The sequence below is a fragment of the Betta splendens genome, chromosome 6, assembly GCF_900634795.4.
Source record: "Betta splendens chromosome 6, fBetSpl5.4, whole genome shotgun sequence".
In the NCBI taxonomy this organism is placed as follows: Eukaryota; Metazoa; Chordata; class Actinopteri; order Anabantiformes; family Osphronemidae; genus Betta; species Betta splendens.
Window position 1 is genome coordinate 5,605,510 of NC_040886.2, and position 25,465 is coordinate 5,630,974.

Below are 25,465 nucleotides of genomic sequence, written 5' to 3' on the forward strand. Positions count from 1 at the left end.
AAAATAAAAGCTTGCTATACATGAATGCTCTTCAAAGATTATAATTTTCCTAATTTAATTTTATTGTTGCTTAGCACTAAGTATAAATGTTTTCTATGTAATTGTGTGGGCCTGGTTTGACGGTGAGTTTTTTACTCGCTGCTTTAAAAAAATGCTATGACGTGTTTTACATCTTATTTTGAAACCGGAAGTTCCCCCTACCATTACAACTGGCTTAACGGCGGTAATCACAGCTGGGTAGCAGCCTTTCCACGAGCGGAGCGACATCGGCGCGTCGGGAGCCAGCAAGTTGCTGCGTGGATTTCCCGGAGCTACACAGAAGTTGAGGTGAACTTTACTTTAGAGTGTATTTAAATGAAAAACTGTGTTCTATCACAATTTTTATATAATAATACTCGAGTGTAACACGGTAGTTACCTGTTAGTGAGTCGGCGGTCGCGTTGTGAGTTACAAACTTCTGTTCGCTTTACGTTTCTGCCGCGTCGAAACCACAGACAGCTGGTTTAAAATTGGACCAGAACGACGTGGGTCGCGGTCTTTGTGCCTAATTCATACTAAGCCAAAAAGGGGTTTTTAGCTGAGCTGGGAACAGAAGCCCGTGGTTGTGTTTGGCGCTTCACTTGGGCTGGAAGGTGCGTGCTTCGCCGGGGTCCAGCAGCGCGAGGCTTTCTGGAAGTTTGGCCGCTCCGCGCCGCGCCGCTCCGCGCCGCTGACGGCGCCTCCGCCGCCGAGCTGCCCGCAGCCCGATGCGCTGCCAAGTGCCAGGGTGGCAGTGACTTTACAGGCTCTCTCGTCGACCTGGCGTTTCATGTCCTCAGCGCAGCCCGCGTCCGAATCGCTGTAAACATGTACATTCGGCGCTGTGTTGCCGGGAGCCCCACTGCTTTGACACATAGATAAATGGGGGGAGGATGCGTTTGAGGACACCCCCGTTCGGAAAGTTACTGGCGGACTCTTTGAAACCAGCCGTGACGCGGACCCTGCAAGCGTTTTCCACGTTGATGCCTAAAGTTGTCGTGTTTTTTGTCCGCTCAGCTGTCTCGTGTGTTTTACTGGCACGAGAGCATGCTGAGATGTGCTGATGCAGTTTCTGGGGTAAACGCTAGCATCATGTGTTGCTCAAATAAGTTTAGTTTACTGAAAACAGAAACAACAACAACAACAGGTATGATGAGGAAACCGTGAAGAGCTGCGATGCCATTTTATGCTTCTGTGAGATTTTCCTAGAAAATATAGGTTTGCTTAAAACTCCTTCTGCACTGGTTGTTCATGATGCAGACTGAGTCACTGACATATTTTCCAAGAGGCTGTGTAGTCAGAAGCCTTAACTTCCTTTTTTTCTCATATTACTCACTAATGGACATGACTAGATCTGATCTTCACTGGAAACACGTAGAAATGTATTCTTACATGTACTAACTAATAATGACGCTGGAGGAACAGGAACGACTATTGAATTACTCATGTCTTTGTTGATACAGGCTTGTTTCTAATTAGAATGGAGCACACAAATGAAAACTACTACTTTAAAGTATAAAGAGAGATATTTAAAGAGACTGAACGTACTGTAAATGGCTTTGTGAATACATGTTTTCTTTACACATTGTTCTGCTCAGTTCTGTCACGCCTTTGTAAATAACTGGCTAGCGTTTCACTGTTTACAGAATGAAGTGTCAAGGAAGTGACCTGCCTGTTTTGATGAACACCTTGTCCCGTAATCGTCAGCTTGTTATGAGCTAAAAGTTTTCCAGACTTTCTACTTGCTGTGTGTTGTTGTGACTGTGGTTTCCTTGGGTATTCTGGAATCCCCGGCGCTTCAAAAACCACATGAAGAGCCCAGAGGATCAAAAGGTTAAACAGCTTTAACCCATGACAGAGGGACTTTATTATCACTATGACCGTGCCCCTGCCATTAAACAAAACCCCCTGTCCCTCCTCAGCGGACCACTCAGACGTGTTTTTCATTCTTCCCTGGAAAATAGACTCTTCTTTTAGCTCTTCTCACCCCAGCAGGTCTTCTGTTCTTTGCTATTTATCTTTTAGCAAGCCTCTAACCTCTTTACTTTTTAAAATGGAAAATAGAGAAAATAAGAATAAAACAACTTTGATTGTAGGTGCGAGATCTTCTGCATTGCAGCAGTCGTGAATGCACAGAGTGATGAACAGTTAATTTATGCCAGCTACCAAGGCTGATCTCAGAGCAGCCACATTTCTTACGCTCCCTATTTCTATGTGTGGCCCCAGGAGGCAGTTCCGCTGCTCTCTGCGGTGCTCATCTGCTTCACCGTGATAGAAATGTTTCTTCACCCACGATGCTGTGGCTTCACCAGCTGGCTGTTCTCTAACTGCTTTCTGACAGTCTAATATACCCCCAAGCCAAGCGCAGGATAATCACCCACCGTCGAGGACACCAAGCTACTTAGGCAGACTGAATGCTTCGCAGTTTTAATCAGTCGTAGGCTGTTTATCTCCAGCTTGGGGTACTATCTGGGTACCTGGATTCTCCATGAATTACACTGGGCTCGTGTATATGTTTTTAAAGGCAGGTTGTGGATTATGTTGTGGGTGTAATTTTCAGCTTCTCCTTCCAATCTGGGAGGGCCCGTCGAGCTTTTGCTGGGAGGCTTTCTGGGAAGCTTTTCTTTCTTTTAAGCTCTGTGTCCTTTTCAGATGCATTGTGCAGTGCAGTGGCTCTCGTATCATGTAGCCATGAACAATCACAGGTATGTGATCTGTACAATGGCTGTCTCTTACTTCACCCCTTCACTCGGAGGGAAAGCCCAGTTTTATGACTCTCCTGACAGTCTTGTTGCTTTACGGACGGTATCTGGCCCCATGGCCCCAGTGTGGTCAGATTACTGATGTTTTCTCAGTCTGAACTGTGTCTCCTATTCTCTTATTATTGCTCTGTGTGTAACCAGATGCTTAAGTAAGTTGCATCTCTGTCTCCAGTTTCTGCATAATGAAAAGTATTTGCTTGTTAAAATTTCTGTCCGCATGAAAATGGATGAAACCTTTTTCTGCACTTTGTACCTAAGTTGGACCAACTGCCATGAGGTTTCCCGTAATTCAAGCTGTTATTGACATTGCGTTATTGACGGAATCCATGCTGGCTTCCTCTGTTTTCTTTGTCTTTGTGTGCACTCCGGTTTAACAGGAATTAATTTCTCAGATCTGTGTGGTGTATTTTGTTGTTATCTTTAGGCAAACATTCAAATCACTTGGGCCTTGTACATTTACTGCTGAAATGAACGTGTCCCCCCAAGCACTGATCACTGTAAAACAGCATGCTCATTTGTGACAGCAGGAGGAGGGCAGAAAATGGAAAAACAAAGTTGACGGGGAGGTTATTATTCCCATTATTTTGTTTGCATTTCCCTGGAGGACAACAGCCAAAAACAACACAACACCTGCTCATAGTCTCTGGAAATTTGTAGGACGTTTTTGTGCTGGAATGCAATGCCTTTTTAGACCACCAATACTGACTAACAGCAGGGAAAGGGCTGAATATTAAGCAAACTGTCTGGTTCATGGATCTCATTAATGGGAAGAATAGTGCAAAGTTTTTTTCCCAGCTCTCTGCAGGCTGCAAGGTCAAAGTCCAAACAGCTTCCCTGTAATAGTGCTCTGCAGCCAGCTGGGCCTGAGAGAAAGACCGCTTGCAACCCGCCCTAATGGGCCGAAGCTAAAAGTAAAGTTGACGGCTACCCTACCACTGAGGAATGTCACCTCGGTGACATTATTATTCAGCTTTTTCATTGCTTTACCCGTGGACAATTTAATTCTACCAGTCTGTTTACTTTCCCTGTGTCAAGAATGTGATGTTAGAGTAGTTCGATTAAAACCAAAAAGTCGTTTGTTTCCCCTTGAGTAGATGTGGCAGCACTTATGGAAGCCAGACTGGTGGTCAAGCTGTCTGACAGTTGGACATGCACGACTGTGCTTCTGTCAGGATCAAAGTCCTCCAGGGACCTCTCCTGGGATCATGGCTGACTTTAATTGGTTCAAGAGGCTAAAAGCATATTCAATTCAGACACCTAGGTTATCTGTGTTCTTTTAATATCTGCTCTGATTAAAGCCAGGAATATTCCCTATCTTCTCTTCAGTCTCGCATGAAATTGCTCTAAACCCAAGTGTGTGGGTGCATTGGCATCGGTTCAGTTCTCTAGTGGCTCGCTTGGCCAGCTGCTTTTCTCTTTAAGCTTGATTTGCTGCTTTGTATTTTAGCTATTCAGAATTAAATGCATCGTAACACAATTAGTGAAATATGCCAAATGTGAAGTAGTTTTAACAAACAGAATAATTTAGTAATTGATGGGCATGTAAATGGCATTCAGTTAGTATAGCTGAAAATAGTAACGCAATAGAAACACAAAATACATATATAATTCCTATATGGATGCAAAATATCATATTAGTTTTATCATAGTTAAATGTATATTGATATGTCACAATGCCTTGTTGCTAACATGGCAGTGCTGCCTTCCTCTATGGCAAAAGAAACCCCGCAGTCTATCTGTGTTTAACTCTCACTGCCAAATTACCTTCACTGACTTTAGTTCTGCCCAAGTGGTTGGAAAGGTAATCATGGGATTGAAGGCAAAGCAGCCTCAGATCAGGTGGAGTGTGGGTGCTAAACTGCAATTAAAGTCCAGATGAGACGAGTGTAGACCCTGCAGCAAGGGTAACGCAGGCCTGTCCTCAGACTTTTTCCCATGGCGATAAGGACTTGGCCAGATGTTCTCAATACATAATCACACTCGCTCTTTCACTGTCTGAGAACCCACAGATAAGTGGCAGACCTGGAAAGAATAAATCTAGGGATGTGTTTAGTTTGCCAAATAATGAATGGCCCTGACAGCCCTGGAACATTTCTCAATGAAACTAGGAAACACCAAGCCAAGGGTTTCTAGCCTGTTTTAACCCCTTTTGAAGTTTGGCTCTGTGAATGGGAAAACATCATATTATAAGACACCAGAGTTTTCTCTTTCATGTAACAAGCTGAAAGGGATGCTTTGGAGCGTTTGAGGGGGACCTTTGATATGTGAGATGTGCTATGCCTTTTGAAGGGATCAAGCTGACGAGTTGAGTCAGTATATGTGTGAGCCCTTTGATGCTCGTTTCTGCGAGGCCAGTGTTTTGTCAGAAATGTTTTGTACATCAGGCGTAGAGGATCAGCCATGATAGATTGGTCCCATGACGGTCCCACCAGCTCACACATGTGAAGGGGAACCTTCTCCACACATTTGTCTCCTAGTTAACTGCACTGAATGGACCGTTTGTGGAGTTTGTTGTGTAGATTGATATCGAGTGTCCTGTCCAAAGTTTTGAGGAGCTAATTAAAATGAAGGAAGGACAGATTTGTCTTGATTACACGTTTCTTTTCTAGGCAGGCCTTTGTCTTGCTGAGCTGATGATTGAGGTTTCTTATTTTCCCAGAAGTCCCAGAGTAGTTTTTCCGCCTTTTTCGTTGGCAGTGAAGAGTTCAGCACACGAAGATAGTCATGTTATAAAACCATTTCATGTTGTTGTTTTTATGTTTTTGTAAGGAAAGGCTGCACTTTGGACGGCTATGGTCCCAGTGCAGGGCACTTCATGACTGTGGGCTGGAGGCTGATTAAAGATGATTTAAATTTAGTGTGTGCACACAGCAATGCGTGTGTGTGTGTGTGTGTGTGTGTGTGTGTGTGTGTGTGTGTGTGTGTGTGTGTGTGTGTGTGTGTGTGTGTGTGTGTGTGGTGGGTTTCATGTCTTCCTGTGTTGTCAAGGGAGGGAGAGGACTTTGCCCTTTTTTACCTTGTTGCCATCTGGTTTGAGTAGCATTTGACGGAGGCGTTAATCATTGTGCTGTGGGGCCGCTCTCGCTCTGACAACAGCTGGAAAAGAGAGAACGACGCATTGATCTGTCCTTTTTGTCATTTTAATGTGCACTGCTGTATTAGGTACAGCGTAAGGAGGCGTACTTATGTAACTATAGTTGTAAAGTTAATCTTCAGACTAAAGATTGAGCGAGACCTCCAGAGTTTCATCCTTTCTTTTTATTTGAAGCGCTGGTTGCTGTAGCGCTGTACTGTAGATACAATTTCTAATTCAAGAAAAAAATAGACTTGTTATCGCAGATTATTTTTAATGGTTTGGCCATAGTGTTTAAAACAACTGTAATCAGTTCAAGGAGGTCTTGTGAAGGCAGATTAAAAGGGAACTGGACCAGTCGAAATGGAATAAATAAATGAATGCATGAATAATCAGCTCCATTTCAGCTGGAGACGTTGAGGTTAGCAGTGTTCCTCATCTGTCTGAATCTGAAACAAAGCAGACGATGTCCTTGATGGTCAACACTGAAAGAGTCTAGAGGTCTGTGGAGATGCCTCAGATTAACACAGTGAGAAAAGAAACTAAAACTTTTATTTTCAGGACAAAGCCAGCTGCATTCATTCAGCTGGAAGGTCCTTGATGTGTGTAGTTAGCTGGAACAAGCTCCCCAGACATGTTTCCTCTGTCTGTAAAGCGTTTTATCCATAAACCTCTAACAAATCACCCATTGAGTCTATACTAAAGTAAATATTTCAGGTTTCCTTTGCTAAATATTGAAATGAATTGCATAAACACCATGAAAGCCATTTCATGCTCGTTACTTTGTGTGGCTGTGTTTTGTATGCATGAGATGTCCTTAAAAAACTAGTGTGTTTGTTTGTGTGGGGAAATTTATTTTATTTTCAGAACAGTTTAGCCAGTTAAATCAGCAAATAAAGGATGGCCCTTCAGCAGACACCCGACGGCCTGGCCTGTGGCACCGAAGGCTGACCACATTCCAGCCTTGTGCACGTGATAGCAAAAAGATACATTGCAATTAGCACCAGTCATTTTACCATCAGCTGGTTTCCATCACTGTGTCTGGTGCCTTCATGAACAGCACAGAGTGTGGGTCATCTGCGTATTCCAATAATATTTAGTATCCCTCATCTTAAATATTACCAAGTCATACTTTTTTGCCATTTTTGCAACTTTATTTTTATTTTTTTGAATCATGCTATTTTTTTGATGTAGCGTGTCAGTCAGAAGCTTTTGTTAGGAGAGCATGAACTTTTTGCTGTTTGCTTTGGTTTTATTTAAAGTTGTTTGCCCAACAGTCTTTATTTAGTAAAAATCAATTAGTTCTTCGTGTTCTTCACTTGTTTTAGGCTTTACATTATGACCAATACCAGGATAATTACATTTCCATTAAAAGCCTGGTCAGCCTTATTGTGCCAGGAATTATTCAGCACAGGTGGGTTTGTCATCTCTGCTGTACATCTGAGTTCCTCATCATCTAACATAAGCATCTAACAAATTTTATATTGTGTTTTTTTATGGTTGAAACTAGTTTATTTGGGGGGAAACCCACATTTTACTCTGACACATGTCAAATATTTATTAAGGTGTGTAAAAGTGGAAAATCCCTGAAAACTCAAGTTTACTTGTTGTTTTATTAAATTCTCCACTCGGGAACAAATTTGTAAAACAGTCTTGTGGAAGGTATAACTGGTCCTAAGAGGGTGCCACATCATGTGTTTCTCCCAGAACAGCTTAATGGATTGATTGAACATTTTGTAATTGAATTTTCATTATTTATGATAATGCGGCAGCTGCTGTGGTTCTGGTGCAGTGTGTAACAGATGGCCCTGTGCAAGGAAAACACCAATGTTTTTTACAAGCCTTAGGGTTTTAAATGGAGGAGCTTTGTTTTGACCTAGTATATGTAGATATCTCCTGGAGAATATTATAGAGTATTTGGGGCTCTTTAATGATTATTAGAGTAGGCAATCCAGAAGGTTTTTCAAATTAAAAAACTATGTGCCATTAAAGTCTAAATGTTTAAGTTTCAGCATCACGTATGTTCGTAAAGGCTAATTTGCTATGGAAGCACACAAGTGATTGATCCTTACTGCCGTGTATAATGTAAGTGACATCTAGGCTTTACTGGGGCCCCGGACTCTATTTCTGACACACTGTTTTGGTTTCCTGGGTTGCAGCTTGTCATGTGTTATTATGGGTATGTTACGTTTGGCCAGCACCCGAAAAGTTAGGTTTGTGGTAAAGGTCATCGTAGAATTAAAACATTCTTGGCATACCTGCATATCTTTAGCCAAATCTATAGGCTATAAAACATGTTCAATAGAAACAGAATAAAATAGTAAAATTAAGCATTTCTATTGCCTTTTTACCGGTATTGGAAAGGTCTGTCAGGTGTAAACCTCTATTTCTGCTTGCATGCAGCATAGTATTTACACACAAACACTGGTCTCCTTATATACTTTACTAGGACTGACTTGGACCCAAATTTTCCTTCATGACTGCTTTAACGCTTCCTTTCATAGATTTAGGAAGGTGGTAGGTTTGTACATTTTGTAGCATCCTGCAGTTGCACATCCAGTATCCTGTTCCACCACATTCCAGTTGTTCACAGTGCTTTGTTGAATTGATATGTGTTTACTGTGGAGGCTATTTGAGTACAGTATGAGTCATTGTCACATTAAGGGAACTGGTTTAGGATGAGTTTAATTATGTGACAGTGTTATGGTGGCTGGATGTAGGCATCAGATGATGTGTTCATAAGAGGGAGGATATACAAGTCTAAGGCTGTGGTATTCAAACAATGCTTAGTTAGTACTAAAGCCTCCAGCATGTGCCAAGAAATGATCTCCCACACCTTTACTAATATTGATGCTAAGCAACACATATTCAGGATTTCTTGTCAATTATCCCTGGACGTTGCAGCATAAATCGAGACACTCCAGACCAGGAAAAACCTCTGTTTGCTCAGAGTTTTATTGATTTCTGTAGCCTCAAATGCTTGTTCTTCGTTGACAGCTTTGGCAAATGGTGTGGTCTTTCGCTGCTTTAGTCAATCTGTTTTAAAGATTGTGCTCTCAAAGATTTACTGCTGCCCTTTTATTAGCCAGTCTGGCCAGTTTTGTCTGACCTCTAACACCAACAAGGCATTTCTGGCCCAGAGCATTGCTGCTCGCAAACCGTGACGTTTCACACCATACTCATTCCTAAAGATTGCCGCTGACATTCACTTGAAACATTTTGTGATGCCATTGTGATGTTCTGTTTACTCCAGCAGATTCTCTTGACTGACTTTGTGCCTAAATGCATTAACTTGCTGCCATAAGATGAACAAAGGAACCTAATAAATTAGATATACATTTAGCTGTAAATAGACAAAAAAGGCCATTATATGCTTCAAAGTTTATCAAGACAAACAAACTATGTTGGACAAACATTTTCATAAAGTCTGGACATACTCGTCTAAACCGGCCTTCGTCCAAAATGGGATTTTCAGAATTCTCTTAATTCCAGGCAAGCCCCTCCTGCAGAGAGAAGTGCTGCCAGCAGCCGTTCTCCACACTTTGTCTTCATATTGATCTGCCTCTGGCCTCCAGAAATGGAGATTCCTAAAAGCCAGCCATAGTCTAATGGCATTACTCAACACAGCACCCACCTCCCCCTCCTTTTTTCTTTCTTTCACTGTTATCAAATTAAAAGCTTTTCTATGGAGGGTTGGTCTTGGCCTGCAGCCGTGGGGTACAGGCGTGGCAGCAAGCCGGGGATGGAGTGATACTGTGTGTGTCAAATAGGCTTATTGCTGGCTGAACCGGTGAACCAGGAAAAGGGTTAAAGTAGTCCGCAGACAAGTGGCCATGCAGGAGTATGAGCAAGGGAGTAATGAGAGAAGGTGGGAGAACTGTCCCAGCTCTGATAGGCAGCTGAATATGATACTGGGGCAGGGGTATAATACCGAACTTTCAGGGAGCGGTCATAGATAGTGAGAGAAAGGAGCCAGGGGAGTGGCCTCAGAGTGGGGGTGTTATATGATATCAGTTCATTCTTTGTTTTCTACCAGGCTGTTGTACAGCACAGGTGAGTGTGTATGTTTCTGCTAAGTTCATTTCTTTGTTGGTTTTAGGTTGGATCAGAATATTAACCTTAACCTTGTCACGAAAAAACTTGGGGGCAAAACTAAATGACCCGGACAGAAAGCGACAAGATTCCTCAAGTGCTTTGGGATTTTCCCCAATTCCCACCTTACAGGCTGGAGCACAGAGAAGTGGGAGGGAGAATAATAGGAGGGATGTAAAGGAGGTGGGAACAGTGGACACAAAAAGAAGCAGGACTTAAAAAAAAGAGAGTTAGTGTTAAGCACAGTTAAAGCAGGTGGTCAAGGGAGAGTGTTCAGATATGCTCTACAGTAGAAGTGAGTGGAGAGGCTCGATTGGATGAAGAGTGTGGGCCGGTTTTAACATAGATTCGATGGTCAGTATTCAGCAGTGCAAGCCTGCAGATTTTCCAGCTTTGTTTCTTTGGCTGGTGAGTATCACTGACAAGTAACTTCATTCAGCTGTCACACATTAGGTGCTGTGTGCTATTCGTTGTCTGATGTTCGCAACTTTAACATAAATATCTGCATTTTTTAGATGGTACTGTTCAACCAAGCATGGTTAAAGTTCACTGTAGTGTATGAAGTAAAAGTTTACTAGTGTGGGCAAACGGTAGTTAAACGTGTGTGTGTGTGTGTGTGTGTGTGTGTGTGTGTGTGTGTGTGTGTGTGTGTGTGTGTGTGTGTGTGTGTTAGAGACAGAGGGTAAGAAAACACGATTGTTTTATCTATATATATATAAAGCAAAATCAATAGTTACAGCAGTTAACTAGTTCTTAAGAGCACATTTTTAGGTTAATCTGCTCTGTTAACTAGTTGTAAACACACCTCATTGTGGTTGAATGAAGACTCATTAGCGTTTGCATCCCCCCTTATCCCCCTTATTAGTCCTTTTCAACTTTCAGTGACTGAAAAGCCACTGTCCGTGGGGAGGCACGTTATCAGACACATTGACTCACAAGAAGCGACACAGCTGCAGTCTGCTACACTTCATTGTTGAGTTATTTGCATGGCCAGTATGATAACGGTCACCTCCCTGAGCTATAGCTGGCTTTACTCTCTTTCTCAGCATCGATGAAGGCTCCCCTTTAGTCCATTTTCTGACCAACACACACACGTACCCAATTCCACACCAGGGCAACCTGACCTACTAGTCTGCATTCCTCTCATGTTCATCTGATAAGTGCATGTGTGGGTGTGTTTTTGTGTGTTATTCTATTTGTGTGGAACTTTAATAGCCCCCCTCAGATAAGGAATGGTACTTTAATCCACTAAAATTGTAAAGGTTGAGATCTGGTGTCCATTAGTGCAGAGATGCTATTCAAAAGACAGTCTTGCAGTATTCCTGTGCTATGAATGACTCATTTACTAAGTAGATTCTTTAATAATTAGCCCTAGATTTAGAATTCATAATAACAGTGTTCTTTTCGGAGCCTTGTTTGGTTTTGTTACTTTCTTTTTCTTTTGTCTTTTTTTAGCCTCTGAACTTAAGGGAATCTTATTGGGTAATTGGGTGCAGAGGTAACATAGCTTATTTTGGCGCAGAATGTTCTCAGTATGTGTTGGTTCTCCTCACAGAAGCAATGTTTAAAATAACTTAATGACGGCAGCATAATGAAAAAGGAAAGGAATACTGTAGCAGACAGCACTCCTCCTGCTGGCACTGTCTTTGAAACGTTAGCTTGATCACATGATGTGCAGTGAAAGGCAGGGCCAGAGGTCACGTTGATGGTAGTGGGCTTATGATTACAGGCTGGGGGGTCGGGTCAGCACGGTTAGGGCTGCTTTCAGGTGAGCAGAGCCACAACGCAACAACATCATTACTGAAGGAGCCCAATGTTATTATCCAGTTGTTTGCATCAGAAGAAGGATGTGCGTTTGAATAAATTGTGCTGGGAGTCTGATGTTGTGCTCATCTGGAGGACAGGCTGTGGAATGAAGTAAAACACATGTTATGGACAGAAGAGAACAGGCAAATTATGTAAAAACACACTTTCTTTTGAACAATGAGGTGCACTACTACTGTTAAAGTGTAAACAGAATATTTACAGCAGTTAGTCTTGGGAACACAGTGGTTGGATTTGTGAGCACAACCCTGAGGTCGATGACAACAGACTTGAAGATCTGAAGCCAGCTGAAATGTTGAACGTCCACAGCATCTCCTCAGACTGGAGCAGCAACCTGTCTGCCCCCCCATGAGTGGGACCCTACTGGGTGAAGCTCCTCTGCCCAGTACCATGCCAAGTTGGCACTTAAAGAGAACCCGCTGAGCTAGTTAGACCGGAGCAGCGTATTATGCAGGGCACGGGCTATTAGAGCTTGCATCCTAACTTAACCGTGTCGTCTGGAGAACAAATATGGACAGTTACAGGGAGAGGTTTGCAGGAGGTACGCCAGGAAAAGCAGTCAGCAGAAAGGCTGGTCCTTCTGTTCCTCCATGCACCCAGCCAGGCCCATTAATGTGCAGGAACTGAAAGCGAGGAAGGCCACAGTCCTGCATCCATTCTTCAACACAAGCAGACCCTTCTGTTGAGGTTTCCTCAGCCACAGCCTCCACTGTGCGTACGGCTCTGATGTCATTTAGGAGCAATTCCTTCCCCTCTACTCTTCCAAACCCTGTCTGCTGGAACCCCCACCTAACCTCAGCCCACCCAAAGCTCCTCACACTTTCTATATGCTACCATCTATATTAGCCCGGCGTTAATGAAAGACTTGGAAATGGACTTGATACCTCTCTATATCACATTACTCTGTCTGACACAATGTATACAAAGCCCGTTTTGTAGTTTAAGAATACTGCTCAGTCATTAGGACCGATTTTTTGGGGGGCCTGAGGCTGAATGGGTTTTGGTAATGGAGCATTGGCAGAGCTGACAAAAGCAGACCCACCACCACCCACAGCTTCCCCTCACCTCCTGTCTGGCTCAGATTGTGTTGTTATACACATAAGGTGACAAGGAGAATTGTTTGTCCTCCAGTGTGAGGCTGCAGTTGTGTATCCAAGGCTATGGGAATGAGATGGAGGGCATGACTGGAATACATTGCAGTCTGATGTGTCATTAAGCAAATTGGTGTAATAACTGTGGGTTGTCAGTGTATCTGAAGTCTTTGGTCTCCCTAAAACACAAACTTTATGGACATTCTGGTTCTGTGGCAATGTCACAAACTCATATTTTCTTATGACATTAAATTAACAAACTTAATGATGTTCTTTCCTCCTTTTGTATTGCAGTCCCTTCATCCTTTCCACTGGTGTAACTCTGACACACCACTACCACCTAGGTCAACACTTAAGCAGCCATTCGGTTTAAGACTCTGACTTGCTCCTGGGAAGGCATCCAAGCTGTGCACGCTTAGCTAGACAAATCAGATTTCTCCATTCTAGCTACTGGGGGTCTTTCTGTTCCCAGTGGGAAAGTCTGATGGGAAGTCAGCTGGGGCACCAGTAGGGAAGCGTTCACACTGTGATTGAGAATCATAAAGGCATAACCAGTAGTAGGCAGATATGTCAAAAGGATTCTCAGAATGCAGGTCAGGGACAAAGCTGACCTCAAGGGCAGGATAAGGAAGAAGTGCAGAGGAAAGGGAGGACACACACAAACACACACACACACACACACACACACACACACACACACACACACACACACACACACACACACACACACACACACACACACACACACACATCATGTGGGTAGGGGGTTGTAGTGGCCAGACAGGCCGCAGGGGCAAAGGCTGGTCCCCTGATGGGTGTCTTTCAGTGTGTCCAGGCTGGGTGGGAATGAGATCCGACGTGTGTGAAATGTCCCTCTCACTCACTGACCCAGGCCCCTGCTAGCAGCAAGCTAACACTGTCGCTTTGTCCTTCAGTTTCTCAAAGGGCCTGGATATCAAAGGGCTAGTAATGACTGAGATGGGAATGTATGAATGCTCCCGACCTCTGATGGCATCACTGATGACATTCTGTTCAAGTCCTCCGTTGTGGTGATGTAAAAGGCTTGAAGAGGTTTTACATTCTGAGTCTGGAAGAATCCCTCACAGTGACTCGTGCAATACTTCTAAGGACACGAACCTCGTGTTCAGAAAACAGTGTCAACTAGTGCAGACAATTTCCCTGGAATATACTATGAATCTGATTAAGTCAGTTACTGCACAGAGAACATTTGTGTGATTAGCCAGGACTTGTTGGAGATGATGACATCCATTTTGTTTGCTGGGGGAGAACAGATGGGCAGCATTGGCAGGAAAATGTCACACCAAATGCAAATATAGCACCTTGTTGTTTCTGTGTTTGTGGGTTCTGACTGTTCTTGCTCTTTCCCTCTGCTTCAAAAGAATGCAAACCTCATTGGTGGATAATGACGATATTGATCGTATACTTTTTTATTAATAAACACTCATGAGGATGCAGGGAAGTGTATGAAATTGCTTGGAGGTCTGAAATATTGTCACACCAGATGTCCAGTCATAACAGGAGTTAATTTAAAAAATCTGAGGTTGAAGGCATTTTTGGGCGCTTTTCTGTATCTGTCTATAAACCTAAGACAAAATATGCAGGCTAACGTCATCCCTTTCATATTTTACCTACGTAATCTGCCTTCCTCTGCATAATGTGTCTCCACTGAGATGTCTTTCGAGGTGCTAAAACCTGTGGCACGTGCCCTCGCCTCCACAAAAGCAGTAATCTGCTGCACATTTCTTGGGGTGGAACATGTGACTGGAACTGCAGTCAGAGCTTAATAATACAGATAATGACGGGGTCAACCAAGGGAAGGCTGGAATTTAAATTCTTTGCTTCACAAGGGAGACGAATCAAGGACAAGGATGGCAAGTTGGAGTTTATCAATATACTAAAAAATCTCTACTGTGCCTCTTTTGAGATGTAAAAGGACAACGTGGACACAAGCAGGGCAGCAGACGGATAAAAAAAATCTCGACAAATGTTTGGTGCGTTTGCCACGTCGCTCCAGCTGAGTCATCTTCACTGCTCCTGCTGTTGGGGAGCAGCTCTGAGAAGACATCGCTGTTCTATCCTTGAGACGGATGTCTGCCATGTCTATATTCTGTTGTGACGAAGTCTCACTGACGTTCCCCTTCGCAACCTCTGACATGCAGGTGTTGTAACCTGGGACTGGCCTACCTAATGTGGCACGCCTCGGGCTTTATTCACATATTCCAACCATCTGAAGAAGCAGCAAATTATACACTGAGACATGTCAAGCAGTGACAGCCAAAGGTCTTTCAGGGGCCTTAGCTTTCTTGTGCTCTGTGAACTTGTTGGAATTTTGCTTTCGAAATCTCACGCTCGCCTTTTGTGCTTTTGTTCTGCAGATTCAAAATGCTGAGAAGAGGATGAATCCTCCACATCATCTGAGACATCCATGTGTCTTTGCTGCTGTCCCTCCCCGACAGCTCTCTAGTCCCACTGGGGCGCCATCTGCCTCCCCACGCTCCCTTCCTCGTCCCTTCCTGGGTCTGTTCCTCCTCCCCTGCCCCCAGTAGTGGCCACCCCTGAGGGAAGGAAAGGTGAGCCAGCCCCTGTAAATATGCCTGGATGGAGGTCTCAGTGGCGTCTTGTCCTGTTGAACTCCCTGACCTGTGGCCTGGAGATCTGTGTGGCAGCTGGGATCACATACGTGCCCCCACTGCTGCTGGAGGCTGGAGTGGAGGAGCGCTACATGACCATGGTGCTAGGTAAGTGCTGAAGCCCGAGAGAGGGGGATATGGTTACCAGCGTCTGTGTGTGGCATGTGTGTGTAATGTAATTGCTACAGTTTTACTATCACACATAGTCTCTCATATCAGTTCTTCCTCCCTGGCCCTTCTTGACACGGTAGTCACTAAATACAAGGCAAAGCTGGCTTTGTTTACATGCGCACACTGTAAGGGACCAACTGTGGTACTGCTAGGATTCAATATCCTCTCTGTGCCTTGTTTACTATGGTCAATACTTTAAAATTTACTATGTTCACTATGTTTAATCATATGAGTGATTTCTTTATTCTTGTTGCACGCCGTATGTCCCCCGAGCGCCATATATTCACTTTGCATAGTTTATTGTCATGGGTTGAAAACTAATGAAAATTTTATTTTAATCAGATTTAATGCTTTGTTTTCGCTGCTACATATCACAGATGGAAAATAATTTCATTAGTTGCTCTTACGTTTATGAGATATGTTGTGAATTATAATAGGCTGTGCAATAGCAGTGTACGACGTTTTGGAGATGGTTGCTCTGCTTGTGTTCTGGTGGGGGATGTTGCACAGGAGAGGACTTTGTCACACCGCTCCTGTCTTTTTCCCCATTTAGGTCATAAAGACATAATTGAGGTTGTTACACACTCTGTGTCTAAATCACCTGTTGTTTTGTTGAGGTTATAATTGGGTTGTAATTGTAAAGCAGCAGGCCTAAGCCTCGTAGGATGACTCACTCAGACTTTCTTGGATGTCATTTCTGTTTAGTCTAAAATATAGTGCGGTATTGTGCATAATTTTAAGGATTGACACAAACCTACTGTAGCTCCTATAATGTGGAAAATTTCCAGCTGAATATATTTGGAAAAAAATCTGGCATTTGTTTAATGCAACTTATAAAAAAACACTTGGCGCTGCCACTGTTTCCCTGTCTACAAGGTTACCAGCATTCTTGGCACCCTGCTAGTAGAGCTGTCCCAAAAATGAATATTTGGGCCCTGGAGCTTCGGTTCTAATGAAAAATCCAATCTAAATATGCGACCTGATCCCCTAAATTTCCTGTTCAATTACAGCCTGTTCAGCTAGTTTTTCAAACATACGTATTCAAAGCACTGGATGGAACCTGCAGAACACGTTCTCAGCAATGCTATAGGCTAAAGCTGAAAGGCTGAAAAATGTGCCTAAATGCTTTTGTTCAGACTTCTAATTTATGCTGCATCAAATCAAAGCACAAGCTGTGTAACGAGCAGTAAAAAGTGTTTTATTCTTGGATTCATGCTAATGTGTTGTTTAATCTGGAACTTGTGCCTTTATTTTGAATGAGACCTGGTGCATTCAGCGCGAAAAGGCACAAGCTCTTCCGGTAGTTTCGCTTTATTAAAGGTGTTTCCATATGTTTCTTTAAGGACGGTATTCTTTATTTGGTATAAGTCAAGGTGTTTTATTTTTCATTTTTACAATAATTATTGAAGTATTGAACAAACAATATAGCTTGGAACATCAATTACATAACACATGTTATATGTTAGAACACATCTATTATAACTTTCCTATGTAGTGTATTGCAATGAATGCTTAATATCACACAGTTTGTGGTAATGTTTGAGGCTGATGGTTGTGTATTTATGTTCTGCTTGATGTATCATTTTGTATAGTCTGTGGCTTTGTATTTATGTCCTCTCTTACCTCAAACCCTTCCATTCAGGAATGCAGCTAAGGAGTTTAGGAGGCACTGAAACTAATTGAAACTTCTACTGCAGCCATCAAAGGATTTGTTTGTTGTATACACTAAGTTGCTTCAGATTGTTGGTGTGTTCATCCTCAGTTTGTTGTTCTGTATATACTCACACCATGTCACTGACTTTACTTACACGCAGTGTGAATGGCAGCATTATGCTGTCACTTCAAATGGCATTCACATGCTCTTCACTAAAAGCATCTCTTTGGGACATTGTCTCGTGACTTTATGATGGCTAAAAATCTACCAAAGCATGTGGATGGAGTGTAAACCTTAAACAGTACGCACCAACAGCTGCTTGGGACAAAATGATTTTACTGTAGGGAAATTCTTTCATTGTGGAGTTGGTCCAGAATACACTGCACTCTGTAAACTAATCTGGAAATGGCACCCGACATAATCTCCCATCTTTCTGCATTATAATAGAGGGAGTAATAGAGTAGTATTTGAATAAAGATAGATGTGTCTTGGGAGGCTTAATGATTATTTTGGCTGGCAGTGGTGTGAGGGTTTCAAATGGCTGCTCTACTGTATCTACCGTAACAGCTGTTTGTTGGCTGCTCCATCCTCCAGTTGTTACTTTTGTTCTATAGTTTCATCTCTGTTAGCTGGGAAGTCTCGGCTCTTCAACACCACGGTTTCCATTACTCATGTTTAAAGTATATTTGGGTTTGCAGTTAATTAACAGTGCACATTGTGGAATGTGACTCATTGTACATTAGGCAGGGTTCTATATGGCGTGTGGGTTCATTTAGCCACTTTATTGTGTCTTGGTAAACAGGCTGGAGAGCAACTTGCATTATATTCAGAGGCGTGTGTGTGTGTTTGTGTGTGTGTGTGTGTGTGTTTATGTGTGCATGTGTGATACAGTACTTTTTTCAGGGAGTTTTGAGCAGCTACTGAGTGGGAAGAGTGTGGGTGAGACAGTAAGTCGTCTAGCTGTGGATGGACCGGATTGTTATGATTGGCCTCCACAGCTGCAGCAGGAAAAATGTAGCGGAGGAGAAGATCGCCTGGCAAACGTGTCCGTCTCTCTCTGACATCCTGTGTGTGTGTGTGTGTGTGTGTGTGTGTGTGTGTGTGTGTGTGTGTGTGTGTGTGTGTGTGTGTGTGTGTGTGTGTGTGTGTGTGTGTGTGTTCTTGTCTATTTACAGTTTTACATGCTTGCTCATTCAGTCTGTCTCCCTCATAAAGCTTTCTTTGGAGCAGTTCTGCCTGTTATCCTTATTTTATGTGTATAGGTATATGCATGAATTCAGAACATAGTCTAAGGCAAACTAAACACACTGTTGTTTAGCCTGTAGTACAGTAAAACAGCCCACATGGGGCTTTTCATCTTCAGCCTCGGCCCCAGAGTTCTGATTGCGTTAGCCCAGCGTGCCGCGGTGTGTTCTAATTAGCCCAACTAATGTGAAGAAAGTGAAGAGAATGCGCTGATGATGGGTTACCTTTAGGCAGCAGACCATCTGTAGGAACCATCACCAGCCGTCGAGCTGGTGGGACGGCAGCAAACAGAACCCGACAGAACCTGTAAGCGTTAAATCAGCTGTTGCGGCTGTGGCAGTCACACAAGCTTTAACAGATTAAATACTGGTGTATGTATTGTAGTAGAGTATGACATATCAGTTGCATATAAACCTCTGACTTATACATATGACAGTATTTACTTAGTCAATGTTTGTGAATGGACCTGCTGATGTCTCCCGGTTCCCTTCTCAGGCATTGGTCCAGTGCTTGGTCTTCTGCTCATCCCTGTGATCGGCTCTGCCAGTGACCACTGCAACAGCAGCTATGGCAGAAGGAGGCCTTTCATCTGGCTGCTGTCTTTGGGAGTCCTTGTTGCACTTTTCATCATTCCCCACGCTGACGTCCTGGCTGCGCGTCTTGCCTGGGGCGGCCACACACTACAGGTACAGTGGAGGGCCCGTTTAGCATTTGGTCTAATATTCAGGAAACTTTTCTTAATGCTGTTGTTGTGTTGTTGTAGGTGGGCTTCCTTATTCTTGGTGTGGGGCTCCTCGACTTCTGCGGACAAGTGTGCTTCACACCGTTGGAGGCTCTGTTGTCAGACCTGTATCGAGACGAGGAGGACTGCGGCCAAGCGTTTGCCATGTTTTCTTTCATGGTCAGCTTCGGAGGCTGCGTGGGTTACCTGCTTCCTTCTCTGGACTGGAGTCGCAGTCTGCTCTCTGTTTATCTAGGGGGCCAAGCAGAGTGCCTCTTCTCGCTCCTCATTATCATCTTCGTCTCCAGCGTGCTCATCACCATGAAGGTGTCCGAGGAACCCTCATTTCCCAGCAGCGGGCTGGCCGGGCCCGGGTCTTTGCTGGAGTCGGGACCCGGTGCGATGGAGGCCGGCCGCTATGGCTTGCCACGCTCGTGCTGCTACCTGTTGAAGTGCAAGCTGCGACTGCTGAAGTCTGGGCCCCTGCTGTGCTTGCTGAGAACATGCTGGTCCATGACCCCAACCATCTACAGGAGCTACTGCCATGTGCCGTGGGTGATGAGGCAGCTGTGTGTGGCTCAGCTCTGCAGCTGGGTGGCTGTCATGTCTTTTATGCTTTTTTACACGGACTTTGTGGGAGAAGGCCTGTACGGGGGCGTGCCCAGCGCGTTACCAGGAAGTCTGTCCAGGCAAAGATACGATGAAGGTGAGATTTGATACAGAAAACCACAAACGACACAAACCTTTTAAAGTGAAATTTCTGAACAAGTAACAAATCCCTTGGATACACTTAAGCTTCTATCAAAGCAAACCAAAACATTTCAGGTATTACCTTCAATCCCCGCACTCCAGAAATTGTATGTGAATATCCATAGTCTTTATCCTTTTCTGTTCCTATTCTGTAAATCAGAGCTCTTACTAATCCTGCTAGGCACTTCTTTGGCGTTTTACTAAAGCTATGCAAATGCGCGGCTCTATGCATTTATCTAAATATAACCTGTAGGTTAGACAGTGTAAAAGCAGATAAACTTGAACAAATCTTGTGTGTCAGTGATGTAAGGGCCAAGTACACTGGATGCTTGCGATTCTTGCAGACATCAGGCATCATCCATCTGTGAAACAGCACTACTGTAGATGGGAGGAATCAAGCTGCATTAAACAGATGTGAGACAAACCATCTTGTCGCATGTTGAGACTCTGCAGATGTATTAACATGGCAGCTCTGCGTTTGGTGTTTAAAGTCTCTCTTTGTTTACTGTTCAGATGAAGTTCCTGTTATACATTTCCCTCGTCCCTTTTAGCCTTTCATCAAGCGCTTTTCTTAACTTCCCTTGGCTATTTTATCAACCCTTACTGTCTTCCTGTACGCTCCTTCTTCATCTTCTTGGTCTTCCTCCCCACTTTGTTTACTTTACTTTACTTGCTCTGTTTCTGCTCCTTGTATTTGTCGGTCCACAAGGAATTTCAGACTCAAAGAATTAAACCTTGAAGAATCAGCACATAGAGAACATGTTCAGTCACATCAGGTAGACAGTCAACCCACACAGTTTTGACGGCTTCATGGATTTATTGTACTTCATCTTTTGCAGTAATATTCAGTAACAAATACAAGTAATAATCTTTTTCTGGTCATTGCTAATGGATTTTTGTGAAGCTCAGGCTCCATATACTACTTCAGCAACAATCTGGCTCAGTCCCATATCTCCTGGACTTGAATTTCAATCCTCATTAGCTTCTGTAGTGTTTGTAAAGTGGGTTCAGCAGCTTTGCTTTCCTTAAGTAATACGATCCGCATACTCCTTTGCCATTAGTGATCCTCTGCTCTGCTGATGAACCCCTGACCTTACACTGGTCACCAAGCAGGGAGATCAGGCTGATAGCAGACCCACATAAATAATGGTCCAGACATGTAGTCAGTCCAGCCTTCATGGATTAGTACTTTAAATAAATATGTAAGATGTAATGAAAGTTTAAATAGGGAACATTATCAATAACTGAAGAATCTTCTTATTGCAAACTAAATCCCCTAATTTACGCAGTTTGTGTTTGTATATACTGAAAATTGAGTGAGTTTGTGTATCACGTTTTTTACTTTAGCCAAGTTGATAATGGTCAAAATTTGGAAATACATATTCTGCTGTAACTGTGCTGTATTAGAGAAATTAAGACAGCTGCATTTTGCTTATCCATAAAAAGTAATCACAGTCATAATCTATCTGAACCTTTTAGTGACAACAGGACACGTGAGGATAATGTTTCTGTTGAGCCTGAATGAATAGCTTCTATCCTGTAGTTCTTCCTCTGTTAAACCCATCAGATGAGCCAGGGGGCACATACTGTAGCTTGAGTAAACTCTGGCCATCCTGCGTGTCTGCGTCTCAGGCTTTTTAGCGATTTATAAGGTTAATGCTGCCTGTGATGGGTCCTCCCCAGTGTATCTGTGCCACAGAGCTCAGTGAACGTCTCCCGACCGGATCTCTGCCTGTGTGTTTATGAGCCTGTGTAAACAGAGGAGTTTCTAGCTCACAGAAGAGCTGTGCTAATGCATTAAGGTTTAAGGTTAACATAGTTAGCGTGGTGGTGCAGCATGATGTGCACTGTACTCTTCATGTGACTATAGAAGGAAGTAAATCTGGAATGTTGGCTAATAATAGCAGAGAATAACGTATTGCACAGTAGCTGTGACAGCTACTCTTTACTTGGATGGATCTAACTGCATGGTTTTTGTCCCGCAGGGATCCGCATGGGCAGCATGGGTCTGTTCCTGCAGTGTGCTACCTCAACCTTCTTCTCCCTGGTCATGAGCCGCTTGGTTCGCCAGTTCGGCTCACGGTGCGTCTACGTGAGCAGTATGGTGAGCTTCACAGCCTCCACCTTGGTCATCTGTCTGTCCAAAAGCGTCGTCTTGGTGACGGTGATGGCGGCTCTAACTGGCTACGCGTACGCAGCGCTGCAGACTTTGCCTTACACACTTACCTGCCAGTACCACAAGGAAAAGGAGGTAAGTACAGCCTCATGCGAGGTTAGTGACTTACCCACACGCCTGACGGATACGTGAGCTCTGTTCTTGTCTCGCCGCAGATCTACATGCCAAAAAGGAAAACCAAAAGCATACATAAGAATGGGTTCACAACCAAGCGGGATGCTGCGTATGTGGAGCAGAAGGGGGGGCTGAGCCCCACCAACGGAAGCACGTACGGACAGGCTTTCTTCAGCCAGGACCCCTATGAGTACTACCACAGTCCACACAACCAGGACGGCTCCCCCCACGGCGCCGGTGACTCCGAGCACGAGGAGGCAGACCTGGGATACGAGAAGCGCGGTGTGGGCTTGGATTTCGCCATCCTGGACAGCACCTTCCTCCTCTCTCAGGTTTTTCCCACTCTCTTCATGGGCATGATCGTTCAGTTCACGCAGTCCGTCACTGCCTACATCGCCTGCTCCGCCATCTTCGGTGCTGCCGCCATCTACCTGGCCAGTGAAATTGTATTCGACCAAAAGGACCTCAAAAGCTGAGAGCTGGGTGGAAGTGATGCGCGCGCGATGAAATCCCGACCAGTCGGGTTTCATTGACGGTACTCAGAAATGCACTACTGTTGCCAGGAATGCCTTGCTTTCTGACCTTGCTTGCTTTTATGAAAGCTCTGCTTTACGGGAGTGTGTGTCTCACGGTGGTAAGCGAAAGTAGCCAACAAAAGAAAATGTCACAACAGCTGGGATTCCTGCCAGTGCAGTTTTCCTGTTACACCTGAAGAGTAAACAGCCTCTGTGCTCAGGTCAGGTGTTGTACTCTCATTATTGAATGCTGTTGAACTCTGCAGACAGACACCTGGAAGTTTTGCCCATTTTCTTTCCTCAGGTACCACTAAACTCTTCAACCTCAGATAAACAGCTACTAACTTTGTTTTGTTGTTGTTATATTATCATGACATCTACACTAGTCTGTTATTACTCATACCACATAAAAACAATCTTATATGCCCTTCTTCTGCCCCTCTATTGGCTCCTGTCTAGATTAAGCACTGTGAGGCATTCAATTTACATTATTACCACCTGCTTAGGATGGAAAAACACTTGAAGTTGTCCAACAAAGATTTTAGTACTAGACCTTTGTGAAGTTGCAGCCCTTGTTTGATTCTGGATAATCAGAAAATATAACATTCAATCTTTAACTGGGCACATAAAAATGCCAGATCCTCCATATATCAATCATAGAGCATAATATTGTTTCCTAAATGTTAATACCGTCCATCACATTGGCTCTAGGTCAAACATTTAAAGTCTCATTAGTGACAAATACCAGAAAATATGTTGCTACTGTTTCACAGGCTGCATCTGTGAGTAATATGTGTAAACATGACTACCCCTAAAAACAAAGGTGAATGGTTTCTGTTATTTTTGTTTCTTTCTATCATCTGTTTTTCTGTAAATATTTCTGATACAGATACCTTATACACATGTGGGAGTTTAGTTATGCAACCTGTTGGAGAGAAGTCTTCAACTATGGTTGTCTCTGAATGAAATCACTTACTAGGACTGGAATACTAAGGGTCTCCTTCCTAACCTACATATAATGGAGAAGAACCTGCGCTGGTGGACCTCTGCTACTGTCCAACTGTTTCTGATCAGGAGTGTTGTCTCAGGTTACTGTCTCGTTTTACTGTCGCATCCTGTGTTTTATGCCACAGAGGGAAACATTTTACATGCTGTGTTTTATTCTCAAACGACAATCTAGGACGTTCAGATGGTCTCGTTATGTCACGCTGTGTGTAAACAGTCTGACAGGCAACTTCATAGCATTCATTCCTGAAATGACAAAAAAAGTCTTGCAGTAAATGGAAATATTTGATTTCTGAAAACGTAAAAGGAGGCGCTGCATATTGATTGGCTTAAGGCCGAGTTAGGTGTGTGTAGCATGTAGCAGGGAAGTAATTAATGGAGGATCTGTCTTGCTGACACTACTGGTGAGTAGAATGCCTAAACCGAGTTGTCCTTTTCACCCCACTACACACAGGAAGCACTGCCTAGCAGCATGAAACGACGCAAAAGGGTTGTTTTTCAAGTGCCTGTACATTTTTTCCAAATGTTTTTGTACATACATATATTAATTTATTATAAAATAGCATGTATCATTTGGCCTCTTGGTGCCCTCCATGGGAGCAAAGCTGAAGGTTGTTTCTGTGAAAAGATAAATTATTTGTATAGATGTGGTATAGAAGCATTCTCAGAGCTATAATTTATTTGAACTAACCACTTTCTCCTGTAGCTTTGACACTGTCAGATTATCTCCGATGTCTCCTGTCAGTATGTATCAAGGTAGCTGCAGATGGGAATAGTGAACGTTTCCACCTCCTGGTAAATATCTTAATATTCTGTATAAGCTGAAATTCTGTCACAAAACTGAGATGCTTGGTGGTTTGTTTTTGGTTTCTTTCTGGTGCCATTTGGTCAATTTGTTTCTTCTTGTCAGACATCTGTTGTAATAAGAGATAAAAGCCACAGATATTTTTACCTGGAGAGAGTTTACTGCACAAAAGTGCCAACTGTCAGATTTACAACCAGAAGTCCGTATATTCTGATGTGGTTTGTCAGGTTCCATGTTTGTTTGCCAAAAGATTTCAGTCTATCGTATGTCATTTTGTCATAAAAAATGCATTCAGCTGTAACAGATGTATTTTATGTTCACCTGACTGTGTATAAATATATATATATATATATATATGCAGTTACCAAATAGATTTTATACGAAATAAAAGAGCTGCATTATCGGTGACATGTTTCCGGGGAATCATTTAATTAAAAGATTCCTTCCAAAATAAACGGGATATATATTCTGCAGCGGATGCATTTTAAAGGGAAGTCGGAGCAGTTCGCAGACGCTCGGGAGAACAACGAGTCCTCAGAAATCATTAGGAAATGGTGCCATCCTTTGGAAATCCTGGAGAACTGATGCGTGCGAGGCAGAACGCCGTCGCGCAACCGCGCTGGCCCCACATGGGCACGCGGCTACAGGCGTTATCTGTGACATGGAAAAGACGATAGGCTTCATGTTGCTGGGAATGGCACGCGGGCGATGTGTGCCATTTCATGACAGGCCTCTTCGTCTCCCCGCACGTTCTCACGAATGCGCCGCGGGGAGTCCGCGGGTGACGGCGCGCTCATG

The 25,465-nt window shown here is 43.5% G+C and overlaps 1 protein-coding gene across 2 annotated transcripts; it reads left to right on the forward strand.

Moving 5' to 3' along the window:
• Nucleotides 1-196: 196 nt before the first annotated feature.
• On the forward strand, nucleotides 197-25,075 carry LOC114857055 (solute carrier family 45 member 3). 2 transcript variants are annotated; one of them, XM_029153136.3, is made up of 6 exons: nucleotides 197-327; nucleotides 15,257-15,619; nucleotides 19,077-19,267; nucleotides 19,345-20,008; nucleotides 22,038-22,303; nucleotides 22,384-25,075. In XM_029153136.3, the coding sequence occupies exons 2-6, from the start codon at nucleotides 15,472-15,474 to the stop codon at nucleotides 22,816-22,818; spliced, it is 1,704 nt and encodes a 567-aa protein (XP_029008969.1). In that variant the 5' UTR covers nucleotides 197-327; nucleotides 15,257-15,471; the 3' UTR covers nucleotides 22,819-25,075. The 2 variants fall into 2 exon arrangements, with proteins under 2 accessions (XP_029008969.1, XP_029008971.1); XM_029153138.3 differs by lacking the exon at nucleotides 197-327 and adding an exon at nucleotides 6,054-10,353.
• Nucleotides 25,076-25,465: the final 390 nt, after the last annotated feature.

Coding starts and splice junctions, on each gene's coding strand:
- LOC114857055 (XM_029153136.3), top strand. CDS start 15,472: ATGCCTGGATGGAGGTCTCAGTGGCGTCTTGTCCTGTTGAACTCCCTG. Junction 19,268..19,344: donor GGGGCGGCCACACACTACAG/GTACAGTGGAGG, acceptor GTGTTGTTGTAG/GTGGGCTTCCTTATTCTTGG. Junction 22,304..22,383: donor AGTACCACAAGGAAAAGGAG/GTAAGTACAGCC, acceptor GTCTCGCCGCAG/ATCTACATGCCAAAAAGGAA.